This window comes from Dermacentor silvarum, chromosome 6 (genome assembly GCF_013339745.2).
Source record: "Dermacentor silvarum isolate Dsil-2018 chromosome 6, BIME_Dsil_1.4, whole genome shotgun sequence".
NCBI classification, from domain to species: Eukaryota; Metazoa; Arthropoda; class Arachnida; order Ixodida; family Ixodidae; genus Dermacentor; species Dermacentor silvarum.
Genome location: NC_051159.1, coordinates 40,436,601 through 40,459,317, shown reverse-complemented (window position 1 = coordinate 40,459,317; position 22,717 = coordinate 40,436,601). Strand labels below are relative to the sequence as shown.

The window sequence follows — 22,717 nt, the reverse complement described above, 5'->3', positions numbered from 1 at the left end:
CTACGGTACACTGCCGTAAATGCATATGTTATTTGAAGGGAGTGCCCTTTCGACGTTGTCGACTGAAAGTTGCTAAAGTTCGACCGATATGCTGAAATAGATTTTTTTTTTTTTTCGGAAACGCTAGCGGCCCATTGAGTTACGCTAAACATAGATGCCAAGTCGTGCTGCATATTCTTAACGAAACACAAACGGACGAAACACGATTACACCCACAATATGATGCGCAATTTGATCACACGCACAATATGATCCGTTCATGCACTTGTGCTATACCTTGGTGCATTGCTGTGAAGTTCAGCATATGGCCGAAGGGGCAATGTCCGAAATTCCTGGACATGAATTTCTTTATACAGGTAAATAAAATGGAACGAAACGACAAAAAAATTAAGAACACCGGCACCTACAAAATATGGTGAGAAAAGACGTGATAACAACAACGAACGCGACTCACTGCATGTGCATAAAATTGTCCCTAATATTTCGCGCACATGTCCGCACTAATACTGAAGTCTTTCATTGCAATCAAAGCTGTCTTTTCAGGACTACTAACCGGCCATGGTCCAAGTATTGTCCCAAATGATTGCCCAGCACCTTAATTTTGCAGTGTAGCTGTCGCAGGGTTCGTAAAGGACATTCGACTAAAAATACCAGGAAAATTCGAGGATTTCAAGGATGACAAAGGCCGAATTTCAAGGAGGGTGAAACAAACCTTATTCGTACACATAGACCAGAAAATAGCGGAATCTCCTTCTTCAAAGCTAGCTGAAATTTCTTGCAGCTAAGCGCTGCTGAGTTCTACATGCTTCGAGCTCTTCAGGTCGCTTTTCTAGGATGGCGTTCCCACTGTAATGGTGAGAGTCGGCTCCTAGCATGAGGGTTATTGGTGTCCGGCTTCAGCCAAAGATATTCTTCGTAATAAATCCAAATGGCAGAAAATTACTTTCCCCCCAGGCATTTCTAAAGCCTTGGGCTAGGAAATTGAGTCATGATGGCTGCATTGTGAACTAACTCGCAAAACAACAAAAAATAGCGGTACGGCTCGGTCGCTTGATCTGGCTTCGTCTAGCTCCAAGGTGGCAATGGTAATTTAAGCACGCCTGTCATTGGTGACGTCATATTGCAACGCTTAGCGACACTCTGGAAAGAAAGTGTCTAGGATTGTTTCCCGATAGACAGTGTCCATGGCATGGCACAGATGTGGAGTTTGTTACGTTGAATGTTCAAAAAGTCACCCCCAACCCCAGTTTTCATGGAATTTAAGGAGCGTATTTATTTTCAAGTAGTTTTAAGGTCCCTCGAACCTCTTTTGTTTTGTTTTTTCTTTGAATTCAAGCGTTTTCAAGGATTTCAAGGAGGTGTACGAACCCTCTTGTCGCCTTGCGCATAGGGGGCAGTCCAGCAGCACGTGGACTGCTGTAATTGTGACGTCATCCGTTCAGCAGCCGCAAGCGCAGCTTGCGTGATGAATTTCGAAAAGAAACTGCTTATAGCGTAGGAAACACAACGGCGCGAACGGTGAAACAAGGCTTCCGCACTTCGCCCTAACCTCACATGTACACGAAATTTCAGTCCAGGGTCCGCAGTATATGGATCTTCTGGCCTTTTCATTGGACCGTGCTGCAGATCATCTTCGCGCTGAGAGTTTGTCTTCTGCGAAATTTATTTAGATCGTCCATATAGGCAGCCTGTGACAAAAGTGCTCAGAATTTTCGTTACGTCGGGGACTCTGTTGAACATCAACTCGTGACTTTCTCTCCTCTTTTTCCCTCCCCATTCGCCTAGGACAGCGTAGCCAACCTAGCGTAGTCCTGGTTAACCTCCTCCCTGCCTTTCATTTATCCTTTCATTCTCTGTCTCTGTGCCCTTGCATATCTTGTCGATTAATCTAACGCCTTCCCCCAGTGTAGGGTAGCAAACCGGACGCGCGTGTTGTTGAACTCCCGTGTTTTTTTTGTTTTTTTTTTCTCCTTCTCCTAATCTCTATAGACTTTCAGTAAAGATTCCGTTCCAAAGTCAATGAACCACATTCGACCAAAGGGTTCGTAGGACCCTGTTATTTCTACGAACAGTGCATAAACCTCATGTATAGTCATAAGGACAAGTCTATAAGAAGGCAAATCGATCTGCAAGTATTCTGTATAGACAATCTATAGTACTGTTGAAATTGTGATTTTCTTAAGTGAACTGAAGGCAGAATGCGGTGGCGGGCGAACCGTGAGCACTCGTCCTTTTTGATCGCCTAATGTATAATTAAATAAATTGTGGTGTTTTATAACGTCTCGAAGCTGCACCGTGTGTTTATAAGGGACGCCATAGAGGTATTTTTGACCAGCTTAGGTGCTTTAAAGTGCACCCGAAGCACGGTATACGAGCGTGATCATCACGGTTTCCGAAGAACATATTCTTGAATATGTTTCTGTGCTGACGACAGTTCCGTTACAGATGCTGTCGAGCCCCAGGCGCAAATCAATTATTCCTTAAAGATACGCAAGACATGCAGCCGCGCTGAAGCACGTCCAAAGCGTGTCACGCTTGCGAATGCGTTTTCTGAACTTTGCTTGCCATTTCGTGCGTCGTCGTTCGGCTAAGCGACCGGTTGTTCAAGTTGCGCGCAAAACTGGTCGTCACGGTTTCTGGCAAGCGGGCGCGCGCTGGCGTTAAAGACGTCGCTCCGCGTCGCATTGCGTGTCCACGACGTGACACACGCACACGCACGCACGCACGTTGGGCGCATGACACTCACGCCATTGTCCCGAGGTAGCCACCCTACCCGAGGCGCGCGTTCTGACTCGCCGGCGGGACGCGCATGCACGCGAGAGCTTGCAGACGTTTAGCGACCATATGCGAAGAGCGACGTTGACCTGCTCGGCTTGGGAGCCGGGCGGAACGCAGCGATGCCTTGCCGCGCCTCGTCCCAGCGTTTTGTTGCCGTTGGCATGGCCTCCGAAAATTTGCCGGCTGGTTTGACCAGCCGGCGCGCGCAAATCTCTGAGGCCATGCCGTTGGCGAGTGTTCTCCTCGGCGAGTGAGTGCGCCGGCTCGCGGAGCGGAGCGGCGTCACCCGCTGGCTATGCGCTCCCGCACCCTGCGATGCCGTCGGTAACGACCGTTTGACGCTGCGCCCCCCTATCTCTCTCAGCCCTCGTCGTCGCTATTTTTTCTTTCGCTAAACTCGTCCGGCGACCCGTCCTCGAGACCGCGCATCGCAAAGACACACACGCACTCGCCGAGAGACGAAAAACAAGGAAGCTCGTGCTCTGAATCCGAAGGCGCCGCCTCGAACACCGCCATGTGCCTGTCGCGCTGGCCCGCACCTATATACCGTCGTTTCGCGTTCGCGGCCGGCGGGTTAATCGCGTGTGTAAAGCCGAGCGTCGGAGGCACACGCACCGGTTATTACGGTAATAATGGCGCGTAATTGTGGCTCGTCCACAGTAAAGGACGTACGTCCTCGTGTCGTCGCGGTGACGCGGTCTCGTTTTGGATCGCGCTTGCGTGTTTAGCATATACGAGTATATAGTGTGTGTTTTGCGCGTGCCCACACACGCGCGAGTGGTTCTGTCGTGTCGCATATATATCGCAACTGGAACGCGATGTGGCACCGTTTGGTTTGTCCCTGCCACGGGTGCGCATGTTCACATCCCGGTATTCTTAAAATGAGCAACATTCTGTCATATGTACGTTATGAAGCGTTGTTTATTAAAAGGCACAAATGAAGCGCCATGAGCAAACAAGTAGTTTCTTCGCAGGCACAGAGCTCTTCACAGAGTTCGAATGATCGCTGTACAGCCTGTAAGATATGGCTACCTAAGTGACTTACACTGCTGCACTGCGCAAGTTTTTCATGTTCTACGTCTATACTGTGGTCGCGGAGGTGAATATTTATAGTGTCCTATTCGATTCGAAGACCGAATCGAATACGACACTATTCGATTCGTTATTCGAAAGTTTCGAATATTCGCACACTCCTATAAGAATAGTGCTGGGCCCGTAGAGAGAGAGAGAGACAGATAGATAAAGGAAATGTGAAAGGCAGGGGCGGCTTAACCGGAAGATAAATATCCAGTTTGCTACCCTGCAGTGGGGGAGGAGTAAGGTCCGTATTCACAAAAATCCGTATCCGATCCGTATCCGTAAGTTTCGGTTCGCAAAACTCCGATGCGTATTCAGAAAAAGCACTTAAGCTAGAATTGTTCGTAAGAAAAGATTCCAGCCAATCATAATGCTGGACATACTATTATCGGATGCAGCCAGCCAATGTCGTAGCTAGTTAACTTAGGAACGGGGGCCAGCATTTACAAAAGAGTTCTTACGACAAAAAAAATCAAAAAGGGTTATTCTACGGGCTTCCGCAGAACTGATTTGCCGGAGAAAAAAAAAAGAAAAAGTTCTTAAACTTCGAAAGCTTAAGGCTTAAGAACTTAAAAAAGTTATTCAACTGTTCGAGCAAGCCAATCGTTACGCTGGACATATCATTAACTTAGGCGGTCAGCCAATAAAAGCAGCACTTACGGAAACGTTCGTGCATTTAAGCCGAAAAGTTTTGTCGGTTTGGGCCCTGCTTCTTACACAGACAGCTTGGTAAGTCAGACAGCTGGTGTGGGAATGCGATATGACCACCTGGAAAACCTGCACAGTTTTCGTTAAACAGACTCTCTATTCTCTCTCTGAAAGACACGGACTGGGAGTGAAACACAAAGACATATATGGAAGTGCATTAGAAATTGAAGTTTGTTCCATGCCACGTGTTTATATATGGGTATACATGATCCCAATGCCACTTGACGGCCACTGTCTATTTCACATGTCGTGTATAAGAAACACGGTTCTTTTTGCGACAACACAACAGTTGGTGTACCGACACACATTGGAATCTTTGCCTATTACTTCTTTTGCTTCTATAATTTCTCACGTAAATTCATCGTTGTCGTACACCTATCGTGCAGCGTCAGTGCTGCTATCTTTTCTTGTTACGATTCCGCCGAGACGCCGCTTAAGGTCCGCTATAATCTGCTTTGTGTGTTTTTGATTGCTCGTTTGTTTGTTTGTACGTGTATGCATGCTTGTGAACACGCCAAAATTTCCTTATACGCAACTTCAACGATGCAGCAAAGTATTTTAGTATACGAAAACTCTTTTAATGCCTACAACGTTTCAACGCCACTCACTCTGAACATGGCAGCTGTGTGTAAGTCGAGCTCGCGCCACCAAAACGCGTGCGCGAGGTTTCTCCGCACGGCAGTGAGTGGGCGGTCCCCCGTCGGTGGTTTCACACACACAGCACCCTGCTCTATCGATCCGCTACGGACCCGCGGTGAGCAACGCAATTACGTACCTTCCTCCGCGTGTGCACCCTTCGCAGGGGGAAGGTGCTTCTCCGCAATGTCTGGAATGAAGCGACGTCGAGTTGCTAGAACCCCCCCCCCCCCCCAGGCGCTGACTCACCGTTGGTACTTCCCCTGCGTGGAAGAGGATCGGCGCAGTCGCGTGAGAACCAAGACGAGTGGCAGGCTGCGCACACTAAGTTTCGAACGTTGGATAATAATATTTTATCGAGATTTGATGTTGCAGAACCTGACAATTTAACCGAACGCCCGTTATGATGACATCCAGAAATGGCCACAAAGCCCACTGTAGGTCGGCCGCGAATCGAGTGATAGTAGAAAAACGAAAAGATAAATAAAATACAAAGTAATCAGATCATCAATATGTAGTGATGACGATGATGATGCTTTATTGGGATCGCCTTTGAAAGACGGGGCGGGGCGGTGACAAAAAGTCACCTATGGCCTGCTTGAGTTAATCAGGTATGCTATACATGTTTTTATTTTAGCATTTTTCTGTACATCTCCTTCATTTTTACAAAACTTCTCTATCTACCTTGTATCACTACCTATGCCTGTAATGGATCCGGTCGTGTCAACCTCTTTCCGGCTTTTTTTTTTTTTTTTCCCACCAATACTCTAAACGTCTCTTGCTTGTCTCGACTGCTCGCCAGTTGATACTTCCGTCCACTTTAAATCCAAACACTTCTGGAAGATGTTCGTTACCTACGGGTCTCACTGGGTGAATCTCTTGGCATTCCATTAGAATGTGCTGATTAGTCTCCGGATTTTTGCTGCATCATACACGTACATCATCTTGTTCCGAGTATTCGCTCCGGTATGGTTTTGTCCTTATAGGCAACCAGCTCGAGTCTGAAAGAGCAAGGCACTGCTCTTTATATTATCGTACAAATTTGCGCTTCTAATTTCTTTCTTCCCATTCTTGTGAAGGACAATAGCAATGGGACACGACAGCGACACCTGTTAAACGAAACTTCGAAATGTCGCGCTGGACTGTTCTTAGACCCTTCTGGCGGCGATCCTGTGGGCGCCGCCATGTTTGATCACGTGGTGACGCGTCCATTGCTTGCCTCAGCTGCCTCCGTTTCCTCCGTGTTTACATACGGTGCGGCTCAGAAAACCTGTGTTTCGGCGGATATCGTATAGATGCTGACTGGGTGGACGACACTAAGCTTTGGCCGCAGCTTCAGAGAGGACATGTAAGCGCTTTCAGAGCTCATTACGCCTTGTCCAAAAGGCACGAGCAGCGTAATCCGTGCTTCGTACAGGAATATCCACAAATTATTGCGGTCATGAATTAAAGTGGCTCGGTGAGAAATAGCAAGAGGTGTTTCATTTTTTACTTCTTACGCATACGCCCACTCGCCTGCACACTGTAGAGACGTCATAGGTTCCTTGTTTACAAATACGAAGCTTGTCTATAGGAATAACGACGAGGCTGAAGTTTTGGGAATTGTTTGAGTGATAGGCTTATTTTGTTCTGAATGCCGAGCGAAATAAAACTGCCTACGTTTAGCCGCAGTGACGTCAGGCGCAAGTGCAGATACCATACACGTGGCGAACAAAGCGCGCGCGCAGTTAGGCTGCATTGTCATCGCTAGTTATATTGTGGCGCCCGCAGAAACTAGAATACCAAACAAAAGGACACTCGCGCACGTCGCACCGTGTGCAAAGACTTCCATGGTGCGAAGCGCGCGTGCGTCGGCAAACTTGAAACAGCCGGTTGTTTCTATTTACAGTTCAATTTTTAACGCAACTAACTGCCCGAACACAAGGAAAGAAAGGAAAACGTATAATGACGTGGAAAAACTGTCTGAAAGTCCGAGTGATGTCAGTCACCGTGGCATATAACCCAAAACGCGGAGGGATGTCTTTCTTAAACTTTGTCCACGCGCGTGGAATCGTGTGTGTGTGTGTGTGTGTGTGTGTGTGTGTGTGTGTGTGTGTGTGTGTGTGTGTGTGTGTGTGTGTGTGTGTGTGTGTGTGTGTGTGTGTGTGTGTGTGTGTGTGTGTGTGTGTGTGTGTGTGTGTGTGTGTGTGTGTGTGTGTGTGTGTGTGTGTGTGTGTGTGTGTGAGAGAGAGAGAGAGAGACTGTCCTGCGCAGTGAATGGAGAGTGGGACATACGGAGACAGGTGGTCGTAAACAACACGAATGTATGCGCTGCGACGTCGCCTTCGTGCTATTCCCTTTACGGGTTTAGCGTGGAGATGGAGCACCGCTCAGAAACGCCACGAGAACTCCGCGCCTGCGCCGGGACGTCAGTGTTTATAATCTCCAACGCGTCGTTTTGCGGCCGAGCTCGCCGCCAACTTTGTGCGCGCCGTAACTGTGAAACGACGTAAGCGATGCGCACCGTAGATCTGCCTCGGTCTTCCGTACTATAATAGCACAATGTCACAGTATACTCGACGTTGACCCTGCGGTGTCAGGCTGTGGAGCCCGACAATTCGCGAAGGCTTTCCGGTTGTTCTTGGCTTCACGCCGTGAAATCGCGCTTGTGAGCTCGTAACTATACTCGCGGTCAAAAAAATACTACTACGCATGTCTTTACGCTACTCCCGAACAGCGTGTCTTGGCGGAGCCGGTGAGCGCTGTAAAACTATATACGGCACTATCTACAAAGTTATGTAAAATGCTATGTGACTGTATACGACGCTATACGTGTATTGTCATACAAAACCAATCGCAAGGACACATTTGCGGATGCGAGGTGTTGAAGCGAAGAACTAGTCCAGCAAGCATCCTGCTGCTTCTTCTACGTCCTTTGCGTGCACGAAGGCAGAGCGTGGCGCAGGCAACACAACGACGCGAAGCTACCACATGCCGCTGTAGTTGTCAAGGGAACTGCGCGGACACAGCTACATGGAGTTACATGGAGCTACAGCCAGTTACATGGAGGAAGGAAAAACTAAGAAGGTCCCCTGACTACTACCCAGACGTCACTCTCTGTGAAGCTCAGTGACGCCGGAAGTTGCCACTACTGCGCCATCTTGTCGGGACAGATTCGCCTCTCTTCTCGCCGTGGCGCGTTCGGAAATCGTCAATTGTCTGATGTTTTGCTTTGGATGTTTTGCATTGATAGAATGTATGTGTCCCCGGAAACAGAGATTTTCTTTAAACTTTATACCTCGACACTTCTCCTTAAGACGTGACGAAAGACCAAGGGAACCTTTGTTTTCTCGGACACAAACTACAGATCATCTAAAACGTCGATTGATCATTGCTTCGTGGATTGTTGTGAATCGTGGGATGCAGTATTTTAGGAATGCACTACAGCGAACATTGAAAAACGGCGTAGAAATTAATCCAGTCGGCATCAGGTACCTCTGTGTAACAAAAAACAAAACCTTGCCGTATGACCTCTCTTTACCGTTTTTTATTATTATTACATAGTAACTGGAGGGCCAGATTGGTACGTGGTTGTTAGTAACGCAGAAACAGCGCGAACAATCAAGAGCATCTTCCAGGAACAGATAATTTACATATTCATGTATAGTAGCATTTTAACGACGCTCTGGTTTTTTGTTAATTGTTTTAATTTTCGCTTAGGTTTATAGTGCAGTTTGTTTGACCATTGATTTATGCTGCTGTTTTTTTTTTTTTCGCACGTGTGTGTGTGCTATTGTAAGTTCTTGTGTTTTGGTCCCCTGTGGTATAGAAAAAAAAATAGAAAAGAAAGCAGCCATGGTGCAATGAATAGGCGTAATGATTAGAACGCCGGGCTTCACACCGTTGGCTCGATCATATAGGCACACCTGTTCAGATGCCTTTTTTTTAATTATTGTTATTACTTTACGCGTCGTGTATACCCGAACCAAATTGTGACGAACGAACATGATCGTTCCATTTCCCCAGCTGATAAACGGCTGTTCCCAGTAAAACAAAAGAAGCGGCAACACTGAGATACGGCGAGAAGCAAAGGTGCGGCCGGCGCGGCTGCTATGTTTTTTGGGTGGGCATCACCATCATTTCGCGAGGCGCGAAGGAAAAACATGTCCACGGGCGTGGGCGCGATAGCGCGCGGCGAGCGGAGAAGCCGCGGCTCTGAACGTAGAGCGCGGTCTACCTCGCCTCTGCGTAGCTGCATTGTAGCGGTCGGTAAACGATGATCTCGTGCGAGAGTGGAAGGCAGCTTGGCGCAATCTCGTCGTCCATCCGAAGGCAGGGGGCGTGCGCATCGCATGGCTCGTGTAGGGTAGGTTCCCTAGGCTCGCGCGTCATGGTCTCTTGCGTGTGCGGTCGGGGTCGGGCGCGCCGAAACCACTTCGTTTCAACGGCGTCAGGATCTCTTTACCGGTGCCCGGTGCTTCGTCTCTCGGCGAGCCGGGCGATTTGCTCCAAATGGAACGCTCCGCCGGCCGGCGTATCGCCGTCTCTCACGCAGTATACGTGTATACGTATTTATACGAGGGAGATGAAGAACGACCTCATATAATGTCGGTCGCGGATGAGCGTGGCAGGCGTGCGCGCCGCACACGTGTTTCGAAGAACCGCGGCCGCGCTTTGCATTTTGTGTAGCAGTTACCGCCGTCATCGCCTATACAAAAACGGTAACGGCAAACGCGTACGCGTAGCAATTAATGTGACACCGTCTTCGCCGCGAATGTAAACATTCTGCGTGTTTGCTTTGAGTACGCATGTATACGTCAAGGTCCGTCCAAACGGTGTGGTACGCGAGCAGTCTACTAAGAAGTTTGTTCGCGCCCGATCGAATCAGCGTGAGCAAATGTTCGATTAGCGCTTGGTCGACCTTGGCGATGCTCTTGCTCTTGCTCTTTTTTTTATTTTTATTTCGGACAGATGTTTTCAATCGCGGGTGACGTTTTTCCGCCTTTTCAGGGGGATTTATGGAAGAGGAAGACATTAGAGAACTTTAGTCCAGCGTAAATTCTTGCGTTAGCGGGCTGCAAGCGGCTGCTACAACACTTCGATCCAAAAGGTCACAAAGTACGACTAAACTACACTTGTACGTCTCATCGTTCTTAACTGCTCCTTGAAATCATTTAAAACCCTTGAATTTGGAAAGAGAGATTCTAGGGCCCTTAAAATTCCTTGAAAATAAATGTGCTCCTTGAATTCCTTGAAAAAAAAAATGGGGTTGGGGACGACTTTCTAACATTCGAAGTAACAAACTCCGCATAGGGCCTATATGCCATGGACACGGCTACCGGGAAACAATCTATAGATCCTTTCTTTCAAGAGTGTCACTAAACGATTGCAATGTGACATGTCCACAGCCAGCAGTGGCAGGCTTTTTTAAAATCACCGTTGCCATCGTAGAGCTATACAAAGCCAGATTAAGCGACCAAGCCGTGTCGCCATATTTTGGGTTTGCTATAGTTGGTTCACACCGCAGCCATCATGACTCCATCTTCATCTAGCCCTATAGGCTCTAGAAATGCTTAGCGGAAAGCAAGTTTCAGCCATTTGGTTTTATTACGGAGTATCTTTGGCTGAAACCAGACACCACTCTCCGTCATGTCAGAAGGCGTTTTTTATCATTATCATGGCGAAGTCAGTTGGGAAACATAAAAAAAGCACGAAATTACCATGGGAAAGTCGACTTAAAAAGCGACCTGAAGAGCTTGAAGCATGTGTCCAACTCAGAGCAGCGGCTTAGTTGCAAGAAACTCCTGCTAAGAAGAAGATTTCGCTATTTTTCAGTGTATGTGTGGGAATAATATTTGTTTTCCCATCCTTTATTGTCGGCCTGTGGCATCCTTAATACCTTTGAATTGTCCTTGAATATTTATTCGAATGTACTGTACGATCCCTGCGTCATCATCAATTACACGTAATTATTTATGTGTAATCAATTGCGCTATTGGCAGTTCTGTAATTGATCGAGTAATTCTTTTACGCGTCGGATTACGGACATCGAGTACGTTCCTTTTTATCTATATAGTTTCATTTTATCTTATTAACTCCCCTTTTTTAATTTCTTATTTATTAATATCTTTATTTCGGTTGACATGTGCGCGTTATTTATGTGAAACATAAGGGGGAGGGAGGGGGAGGGGCATTTAATTTTTAACTTATTCGCAGTAGCGCTTAAAGCCTCGGCATATTATTAGAGTGATAGCTCTACTACTCCAGGTACAAACCCCAAAACGCCTGGTTCCGTAAATCTGACCTTCAAGTTCAGCCAAGGTCAAACTGGGACTTAGCCTGCCACTACCGGCGGCCGCTGCGCACGCCGCCTGGGCGCTCATATCTTGAAACCGATCTGGGATGTGTACAAAGTTCGCCGAATGCTGGTAGCTTCGTATGCGCTGTGCTTTCGACGCTTAGCTCGCGTTGAAGCGAGACACGCAGCATGAAAGTCAATCCGCTCGCTGCTGCTGCCGCGCCGAGCAGCGTCTATGTACTTTCCCAAAGGCGGCAAAACCGGGCTATCACTCGACAAAGTTGGCTTAACCGCGTTCAACCACGGCAAATTTTTCTGAACTTGATGGGCCTACTCTCTCTCTCGCTCATTTTGCGTGTTTGTTTACGTGCATGTCGGCTTCCCCCCCCCCCCCCCCCCCCCCCCATTTCTTTGATTGGGATCATGACAGCGTTGCCTGATCTCGAAACCTTCGAGTGCCTGCGCATACTGATACTGTGCTCTCGCTCAATATTAGACAGTTTTAGCAGAGCGCCGCTTACGCTTCGCACCGCTCAGATTTCACGCTCTGAGATACTGCACGGAACTGCGTAGATTTCGCATTTGATAAGCGCGTCTTGCCGTTGATAAGCGCGTCTTGCCGAAACGCGAGCGACGCGCTATCAACTCGGCTGCGAAACGACGAAGACGCCAAGTAGACACGCTGTCACGCTCCGCTCAGTCGGCTTTGTAGCGGAGCGAGGGATGCGATCTTCGTTCCGCTGACGGTATGAGCGTTGTGCGCAAGCGCACTAGCGTTCCCGCTAAGCGGTTGTGTGGAATATGCCGGTCTGAGCGGAGCGGACAGCAAGCGCTCAGCTAAAACACTTGCTAGCACGGGTGGGAACGTAGAAAAAAATATTATGTTCTACGTATAGGGCTTCTTCACCGATTACCTTCTAGAGAATCACGCATCTGGACGATTGCCATCGTGATAACGAAGCGATTCGAGTTCAGAGCGCTCACAGCTTTCTTTCCCCTGGGGCAAGCTCCGTTTGACCGCACGCGCAGACAAGGCAAGTTTGAGGTCATGGTCCATAAACTTGAGGGGCGTGGCACAGTTTGAGTCAAACAAATAGGAAGGAAGGAGGTGATGAATGAGGCGCGGGTACAGGGGAAAAATAGTACGGCCACAATGTTTGGTGGACTGCGAAAGCACACAGTTATCCGTCTGCGTTCATTGCGCGCGCTCACCCCCCGTGGTGTTCAAGTGTATGGCTCTGGTGGGCATGTGTATACCGTATATAAGTACTGTGAACAATTTATTCAAAGAACGCTGCCGACAGGCAATTTGGTTCGAGAGACGATGGAGACCTCATTTGCTGACAGTAGGGGGGGGGGGTGCCCCCCCCCCTGCCCCCCTCCCCCTCCCCACTTTCGAAAGCGGGCACTTTCGGCTGCACACTGGGAAGTCCAACTAAATAACAGCTGAAGATAAATTTTATTTATTAATAGAGTCACTACGTTAATAATGCTTTTCTTTACTACGTATCCCCGGTTTGAGCAGCGAGTATGTGCCTCCTCGACCCTCCGTTTGGTTATTTCTACCCGTTTAAAGTCTATTTTGCCTCCACTGTCCCTAACCCCCAATGCTTCGAAAAAATCAGCCCCGTTGCTTTGCATTGTAGGGTTAAGCCCTTTACAGAAAAGTGTGAGGTGTTCAGCAGTTTCCTCTTCCTCTCCACGTGCACCCCACAACGTGTCTCAACATGCACCCCACAACGTGTACTTGACTCGGTACATCTTAGTCCGCAATACTCCCGTCTTGGCTTCAAACAACAAAGAGCTTCCCCTAGAATTATCGTAGATATTTTCTTTGGCAATTTCGTGCTTGAAAGTTCTGTATGTTCCCAGTGCTGATTTCGTCTGCATCTCCGTTTTCAATAGACCCCTCCATGATCCCTCCATGAATGTCGCCAAGGCGCTGGCGCCATCTGCTGATAGCTTACAGAACTATCATACACGGATCATGGCCTCCAAGATCCTGTGCCGCCCAATCTCGGATGATACTCGAGCGCGTGTCTTGGAGGTCATAGTCAGCTATGCTATGCTAATCCCAGTGCTCCAACTCGGCGCGTTGTGTCGGAGTTTGTGACCCGTGCTTTTACTACAGGTCATGATGTAGACGCGCGGTATGCAAATATGTTGCAGCTTTTGTTTAACGAGTGTCATGCAAGGGTCACTGCTTAGATTGTGACGCTGTGAGGCAGTGCGCTCGATAGCTACATCAGTAGCGTGCTACGTTGTGGAGCGTGAGGTCGCGTGTTCGAAACCCAGCGTGAAACCCACCGCTGTTACAAATTCCGGATTGTTGGCTTTTCTTTACCGCTATCCGGGCCAAACACAGCGACATTGACGCCGCAATACTGCCGCCGCACTGCTCTTGGAAAGCTTTGGGGCCCTACCAACGTGGCTACATTTTTGCGCGTCTTGCTCTATTGTTGTTGAGTAAAGTCGCCTGGAGGGCAGCGGGGCAAAAAAAAAAAAAAAAAAAAAATCGTGTCTGTCTATGAAAATGTGATACCACTGTGTAGATAGAATGCGTCTATGTGACGACGTGTGCGGCGAATCTGGTGTGATAAGTTGGAGATGCTATGATATCCGCTATCTCGCTAATGCGTGAGAGATCATGTATATATATACAGCTAAGAAAGCATTTTATATTTTCGGATGCTTACTGGTAATGTAACTGATAAGACCATTGTGTGAACTCAAAGGACAGTAACATTACAGCACTGGTTTTTTGCGAGCAGTAGCAGAGCTGTGCGTCCAAGCGTACACCATACGGACACCGAGAAATTTTGTACTACTGAATCCTTTAGTTACAACAGGCCTTCACAAGCAAGTAAATCAGTATAAAAATAATTACTAGATCGTTTTGAGAGACGTCAATATTGATATCTCCCGATAAAATGACATGAGTGTTAGGCTCATTTGTAGGTCTCGAGTAGCTCTCCGAGTTCTTGCTAAAAATGTTCTGTTTTAATTGTTAAGCAGTGACCTATTATATAACACGTATCAGCGTTTCTTTCTCTTTTTTTTTTCTTTTTTTTTTCTGTGTGGTAGCAAGCCTTTTGTGGTATATGCTCAAGTTGAATTTCAAAAATAAAAGTTGGGCAGAGACACTTCAGACTGCTTACGTGTGGGAATGCAAAAGCATTATGCTCCCTTTGGTTAAACCTATAGTCAGCCAGATGGCTGCAATGTGACGTGTGCAATCACGCGCACATTTATAGGCTCACTTTTCGTCAGCCAGAACGGTGGCGTCGGGGAAGCAAGCTCGTCTCGCACCCCAGAGCCCTGGGTTCGATTCCCACCCAGACCAATATGTACAAAATTTTCTTTTCAAGGCCATTAATTAAAGTTTCACACAAGTCTGACATAATCGCAGTGTCGCACCTGACAGAATAAGATATTGATGCTTTGATGTAAAGTGCTATGCCTCCGTGCGACGGCTCAGTGCACATCTAATCTGACAACAAGTTCAATCTGTTTGTCATTTCAATTTGGTAGCCTGGTATACAATAAGAAATGTCAGAGCAGTTAATGAGCCAAGCTTTAGATAATGCAATCACTTGGAATGCGTACTTCAGAAACACGTTCAAGTGAGGCAGTGTGTCATAGTGTTTCTGAAGGCTGCGAATGATTAGATGTAGTGGGGACAGATTGGATGATTTCTTCATTTGTTGACTGAATTGCTAAGTTGCTCATGACATGTCTTTCACAGTCAGCATGTGGTGTGGGCACACCATGCATATATATATATATATATATCAGTCCATGGAAGAATGCACTTTATGCATGCACCCCTTTTGAGACAGGGCAGCATCCATTGGCCCTTTCTATCATTTATGCTGACGAGCCATTGAATCTTGAAGTATGTTGTTGCTCCGAAAAAGCAGTGTTCATTTTATTTTATGTTCGCGACCTCCACCAATCCTGCAGCCACCTTTTAGTAATCTCCACCACAGCTTTAGCCATCTTGTCGAAGTATATGTGGCATCTGTCGCCAAACTCACTCATTCATTACCATTTCAGGCATGTACGTAAATGTCCAGAGCCTTCTTGGTAGGACTTTTGCTCTGCACAAAGGAGCAAATGAAATATTTAGCTGATGTATACAAACACTTGACTTAGCAGTGAATAAGGATCACTCTTCTGGTATGAAAGTTCTGTATAATACTACTGTGGATGGCGGGCTGGCAGGCGCACTTGCATACGAGTTTTCAGTTTTCTGCACAGCCTCGCGCACCATCCACGGTTATCCTGTTATGTGCAAGTAGATATTATTATTATTATTAACGTTCTGCTGGTGAAGATGTCAGCTGCTCGGGGTTCGTTTGAACGCATTAATCGCTTATATGGCAGCACTGTTGCTGTCTATATAGCGATACACGTGTAAGAAAATCTTACATGTGCGTGGTAGCTGTAGATGTTATTCTGGAGATTTCACTATTCTGTAGATGGCTAACAAACCACGAAGTGACTAGAAAGTAGAAGAACCTGATATGTAATAACGCTAAGATCACAAAACAAGGACTCTGGCTTTTCTAGACTGCCAGAGAATCACAAAAGCAGAGTAGTTGGAGTGTGGATGCAATTAATTCATTGCCTGATGCAGTATTCATAAAAAAGGCATTTATTATGGGTAAAATGTCTGGATTTACAATAGCTTTAACAAATTATTTGAATTGTAGAAGTCCACATGATCTTCAAAGCGGATCTATACAAATTGAGGAATAGCATGGATAATCCTACTGTCATCTGTGGGACAGGTAAAAATGTTTTATTTAAACTTGTGCCTTTAGTCTTTTCCCTATCTTGTTTCATGCCTTTACATATATTTTGAATGCCTTCCTTTTTCATTGAATGCATGAACAAGCCTAGCCACAATTGTGAGTAGTACTGACAACATTGTTGTGATGCTGTAATGGTACTTTTTGCAAATGATTTATTTTCTGTGCAATTTTTTTGTACTATGCAGCTGTGGAAATTACATTGTGCACATCTGTCCCAATGCATCTGTGATTTGTGACTTTGTGCAATTGTAGCTTGTGCAGTTACCATCGTAACCTTTGTGTATACTGTTAAAATGGAAGTGCTATTGCAGTTCATTGCCGCAAGGCCTTGCACCTACAGCATGCCTTTGTTTGGAAAGTGCAATGCCTAAAGTATGTGAAGGAGAAGCAATAGAATTTCACTTGCTCAACCTCTCCAGTTGTGCAGCTGAGGCTGCAGAAGCGGCTGGGCTGACAGCGACGGCCCAGTGGCCTGGCCATGTCCCTCTGGTCGGGGGACGTCCATGGTGGGATCCAGTTGCCACCAAACTACAAGATGTCGCACGACAACGAATCCGTCAAATCGGGCCCCAGCGAGCGGTCGCGGAGGTCCTCGTCCTCCCGGCACCACAACCACAGCAACAACATCCAGAACCACCACCAGCAACACCACCAGCAGCGGCAGCAGCAAAAACAAGACGACGGCCCGCAGCACTCGTACCGTGCCAGCCGGAGGCACTCGCATCGCTCCACAAGGTCATGTCCCACGCAAGTTAAGGTTGGCGGCGACCGCAGGGATGAGGTCATCGAGGTGCAGATCCTGCCGCAGGATGACAACTGGGGCGACAACACGACAGCCATCACCGGAAACACGAGCGAGCGTTCGATCAGCGCCGAGGACGTGTCGAGACTCGGCCGCGAACCGGAGGGCACGCCCGGGGGCTTCTTTCGCTGTCACATGTGGGCCGGAACCGTGCTGACAAGCATCCTGTCCTTAGCGGCGTTCCTCTCCCCCATAGTGATGGTGGCACTACCACGAATTGAGATGCTGGAGTGGAAAGTGCAGAAGTGCGGACCGGAGTGCGACGGCCTCCTCATCAGCTTTGCCTTCAAGCTGCTCATCCTCGCGGTCGCCACCTGGGCCCTGTTTGTTCGGCGGCCTCGGGCGACAATGCCGCGCATATTCATCCTGAGGGCGGTGGTGCTGGCTCTGGTCTTTGTGTTCATCTTCTCGTACTGGCTTTTCTTCTGCGTCCGCATCTATGAGCGACGTCACCAGGACTACGAGTTGATGTACCTGAGCATAGTGCAGTTTGCTTTGTCCCTGGTGGACTCGCTCCTCTTCATTCACTACATGGCCGTCATCCTCGTGGAAATACGGCAGCTGCAGCCGCAATACTACGTGAAGATTGTGCGGTCTCCCGACGGGCAGAGCAGGAGCTATGCGGTCGGGCAGCTCAGCATACAGAGGGCAGCGGTGTGGATGCTCGAGAAGTACTATCAGGTTGGTGGCAACTCGTAGCGATTAGAAGTGTGCAATATTTGGAACCTTCAGATAACGAAATATGAATATTTTTAACTTATTGTTTGCTCCTAATGCTCAATTTGTGCTTCAATAAACACTTTGTAATTAGCATGCAGTGTAATAACTAAAACTTGCTAACATTGTGAATATTGATGGTATATAACATCGGCCAGTTCATTAATTTTAAAGTATTCAATATTCAAGTTTGATTTGATTCACTTCTAGCACAATTCGATTTGCATGCGATTCAGTTCAAAAATTGCTATTCGCACACTGCTAACAACCATTTTGATTCTCATTTTCACGAGTAAATGACAAAGGCCATCCAGACTTATAATTCCACGGGCCATGCAGTTTCACAGTAGGAGGTTTTATCCACTTCGTCATGTGAACATGACAGTTTTACTTTTGCTGAGTGTATGTTGTAGTTCTTCCTGTACAGTTATTTGGGCTCAGCTATCATTTGCATGAGCACACTTTCTTAGGGTGCCTTAAATCACTTGAGGAAGGAAAATGTCTTTTATACCAGTGGATACAGGACACCAGTGAAAATCTTCAGGCAGCTATTTTCAGAATCGACAAAGTGGAGCTTCACAACTTCAACAACAGTGCAGTTTATGCCAGCTTTTCCCAACAATGTGTTCCTTACAGAGAACAAAAGTAGATTCTATGAATGCCTGCTAGCTCATAACTTGCACCCAACCTGAAAAGGTTGCAAGTGCTATTGTTTTCCGTCTCCTACTTTGTTTATTTACTGTGCCAGTTACTGGAAGAAATAAGAAATCGATAAATTTGGGTGACATTTACTCGACCATTCCTATACTTAGTTGATTGATTATTTGGCATAAGAAATATTGAAATTGCTGGAAATTCCACATGAAGTCACTGAGGGTCATCCCAGCTTTGAGTGAGAATGGTGCCGGCATTGTTGAGAGCACGTGCACATCTGTTTTAAAATATTGTGGGTTCCCTCCTTTTTTCTTCACTGCAGTGTGACGCATATTGTTATGACCGCTTGTTCATTCAGAATGCTGAAGTCTGTTTGCGCCTTCTTCAAAATGAGCTGTTTGATTCAAAATATCTGTCAGCCCCTTGCGTAAGAGAAGCCACCTGTGAGGCGGTGGAAGACAATGTTGGGTGGATTCATTGGCGCTTAGCTGTGCTCTCTAAAGGGCTGCAGAAAATAGCACCTCTCCCTCTCTGCAGTCACCCTCTCTCACAGCAGTACTGCACAAACAAACGTGTTTCTTTTGTGCTTAAGAATTCAGGGAGGAGTGATTAGACTTCAACAATTGGTACAGTAATGACTGCTACAGGCGATAGGCATGTGATTTTCCTTCAGCATCTTTATTTCATGAACTTAACACACCGAAAGTAAATGCGCTTTTTAAGTATCGTTTAGTATTTGCGTGTAAAATGGGCAGAAAAGAAGTATAAACTACATTACTTGTATGGCTAACTTGAAGGAACACGAAGCTCCCTACAGTACAAGACATCCAGAGCATTGGCACCTACCACAATCGCTCTACGGATCGCAAATGTTGTGCTCCAGGCTACCTCAGTTACTAAATGATCTTATTGTTCATGAAATTGATATTGTGCTTGTTCTCCTCCCGATATTGTTGCTTTTTTTTTCTCTCATATGTGAGTTGTATGCTGTTATCTTAGGTTAGGAAGTCCATTGTCGCACTTTTTTTTTTAACCATCTTGCTTTGTTTTTTCTCATCTGTGATTTTTATGCACGTTATGTTGTAGTGCTTGAATTGTAAGCACAATTAGAAAAACTGTGTTTCCGCTCGGCTGCTCCTATTGTTCTACGGGTATTTGGGGCTGGTCAAGCTGCCACAAGCAGCTTTTTACCCCACTTTCCCCTCCACAATACTGTATTTTGTATTGTGGAAATAAAGCATACATGCATGCATACATGCAAAGGTACATGCATACGTATGTACTGTTTGAATTTTGCCGTGTGCTTTGTTGCACTTCTGGAACCAGTGCTTTTCTTTTCATAATGCAGGATTTTCCGATTTACAACCCTTACCTGGAAACGGTTCCAAGTCGTCACCGAAAGCAACAGCAGCAGCAGCAGGCTTTCAAGGCAAGTTAATTTCCCCTTTGCACCATCAACTCAGAAAGGAATTAAGACCGCTTCTTCATTCTGAAGCAGGAAACAGAGCAAAAGAACTGGACATAATTAAGGAAGTGACAGGCAACGGCACCGTTGTGTATCCCTTCCATGCATCCCACAGTTTGTGCTGTTTTCTGCTCATGTCGTGAACCAACCAGCCCACACGTGTACGCTTGCTTCTTCATTCTCATTTCACATGTGGTTGCCCATTTGATTTTGTGCTCGATTCACTATGTTCTATTCCAGCGCTACAAGTATAGTGGGGAAAAATGAATAACTTCTCGCTTTGTCTGTGTTAATTATTGATTGATTGATTGATTATATGCAAAATATTACAACACTTATACTTTCTGTCTTGCTGGAAACCAAGGCCACTGTGTGTTACCCCAGTGCACATTCAGTTATAACTTTTATATGATATTGTCGCGGTACAACGCGAACAGAAGACAGGGAGACGTTCTTCAAGAACAGCACAGGACGACCTGTTCCAACAAAACAGAACAGAGAAACGTCTTCTTCCTCTAAGAATCCCACTGACCCACTAGACAGAGTCCGTTAATGCCCCCATCGTCGTTGTCGTCTGCCTAGAGCACGCGTGTCATTTGTCCCTCCCTAAAAGAGCATCGCCCCGATGCTAGACCAGAAATGTCACTTGCGGAAGTGAGGGTCCCTCGCATAGTCATTCGCTCACATATGGCTTCATGCACACAACATGCACAAGTTCAGGGTGGTGCGGGCGGCGCCGCGTACAGTTGGGACTATCAGGGACGACCTCGTAGGTGACATCACTGAATCGCCGCAACACTCTATATGGGCCGAAGTATCGCCTTAACAGCTTCTCAGAGAGGCCTCGTTTCCGTATGGGTGTCCAAACCCACACTAGGTCGCCGACTTCATAGGTTATGGTTCTACGGTGAGCATCATAGCGGCCTGCGTCGTAGTCTTGCTGCTGGCAGATCCGCAAGCGCGCGAGCTGCCGAGCCTCTTCGGCGCGTTGGGTAAACACATCGAGGTCCGTGTCAGTGTCATCAAATTCGTGTGGAAGCATTGCATCCAACATCGTTCGTACATCCCAGCCGTGAACAAGGCTGAACGGAGTCATGCGCGCGTCATCTCTTGTTTCGCCGTGTTGTACACAAACGTGATATAAGGGAGGATGTCATCCCAATTTTTATGTTCGACATCCACGTACATTGAAAGCATGTATTCAATTGTTTTGTTGAGGTGCTCCGTCAATCTGTTGGTTTGTGGATGGTAGGCGGTTGACTTCCGATGAGCCGTTCCACTTAGCAGCAAGACGTGATCTAAAAGCGCAGCTGTGAATGCGGTTCCTCGGTCGGTTATTACGACGCGCGGTGCGCCGTGTCGCAACACAACATTCTTGTTGTGTTGCGACAACGATGGCCTTTGTTTCAGCGTAACGTGTCAGGTAGTCGGTTGCGACGAGAACAAAGCGATTTCCCGCAGTAGAACAGCTACACGCTGTTCAATTTCGTCAACATTTCGCCCAAATTTTATAGTTGTTCCCATCACCAAAGTAACAATATACATAATTATATTTTTGCATTTATGTATATCAGCCACTATATAAAAAAAATTATGGTGTCACAATGTCAACTTGTTCGGGTTGCAATTAAGGCCTATCCAGCAGCATTATAACATTTCTATTTATTTAACTTTGTGTGATTAATGAAAACAATGTCTTGTCACTGCGTTTAAAAGAATTCTGTGATAGTGTTCTGTTTATTGCTTTCTATCAATGCAGTTGACACTTGCACGATATGAAATTAACTTTGAGAGGTAGTGTGCACTCTCACAAATTTCTCATTGCACTCACACTCATTGCTATGCTTCGACAGTGCAACAGAACACAGACAAAGGAGAGGTGAAAATATAGGGCATGCACTGTAATAATATAGTAGTGTATAGTATAGTATGGTATGTGCTGTAGTATAGCTATGGATTTGCACCAAACTTGCTTGCCTTCCTGTTAGTCTGTGTTCACTTTCATTGCTTTAGCCACTCAGCACACAATGAATATTGTGTTTGAAAACAGACATTCTGTAACATGGATTCAGATTTTCCTGCTTTCACCAAGTTTATAGTTTCAATTTTTTAGAGACAGAGAACATATATACATGTATTCTTGATTTATTACTTTTGCCGATATCACTTTCACTGGATGTTGATTGGCTAAGGCAAACCAGCATTACAGAAATCCTCAAGGTAAAGAAAAATTGATGAAAGAAAAATTGGTATCCACCGAGGTGTCAGTAGCACAAAGAAAAAAAAGGGAACCTATATGGGTTTCTCCTAAACCTTTGCAGCTGCAAAAAAAATTAATCCTGGTCTGGGAATCAAACCTGTGGAAAATGCTTTTCCAAGGCCATCACTAACCAGGAGTCAATGAGATTGCAGAGCAAGGCCAGAATAATTGACAACTTGAAGCACTGATTGAATTGGTTGGGCAAGGCCGCAAACAGAATGCCCGTCACTCCAGTGAAACATCATACCAGATTTTATCTCGTGCCAAAGTCAAAGTGCCCCCCAAATGAGGTCATTGAAGAATAGCAGCTCCGAAAAGTTTTTCAAATCTGAAAGATGTAGCTAGGCATATCTTGTCTGGTATCTTTCTTGCTCTTTTTTTCTATCTTTTTTTCTGTTGCTTGCTTGTTTGTACTTGAAATTAGGTAGCTTTTGGAAATTGCTTCAGCTATACAGTTTCATTTTTTAGATGACTTTGAATTTGTTAGTACCAGACTTAGAGCTAAGGCTCCACAAGTGTTATACAG

At 46.4% G+C, this 22,717-nt stretch overlaps 1 protein-coding gene across 1 annotated transcript in view; it reads left to right on the top strand.

Moving 5' to 3' along the window:
• The window catches only part of LOC119455452 (vang-like protein 2), a 157,240-nt gene that overhangs the window by 124,563 nt on the left and 9,960 nt on the right, over positions 1-22,717 (top strand). The window contains exons 3-4 of the mRNA XM_037716855.2: positions 16,713-17,776; positions 19,815-19,895. Of these exons, the coding sequence (XP_037572783.1) occupies positions 16,772-17,776; positions 19,815-19,895 (1,086 nt within the window). The 5' untranslated portion in view covers positions 16,713-16,771. The remainder of the gene's footprint in view (positions 1-16,712; positions 17,777-19,814; positions 19,896-22,717) is intronic.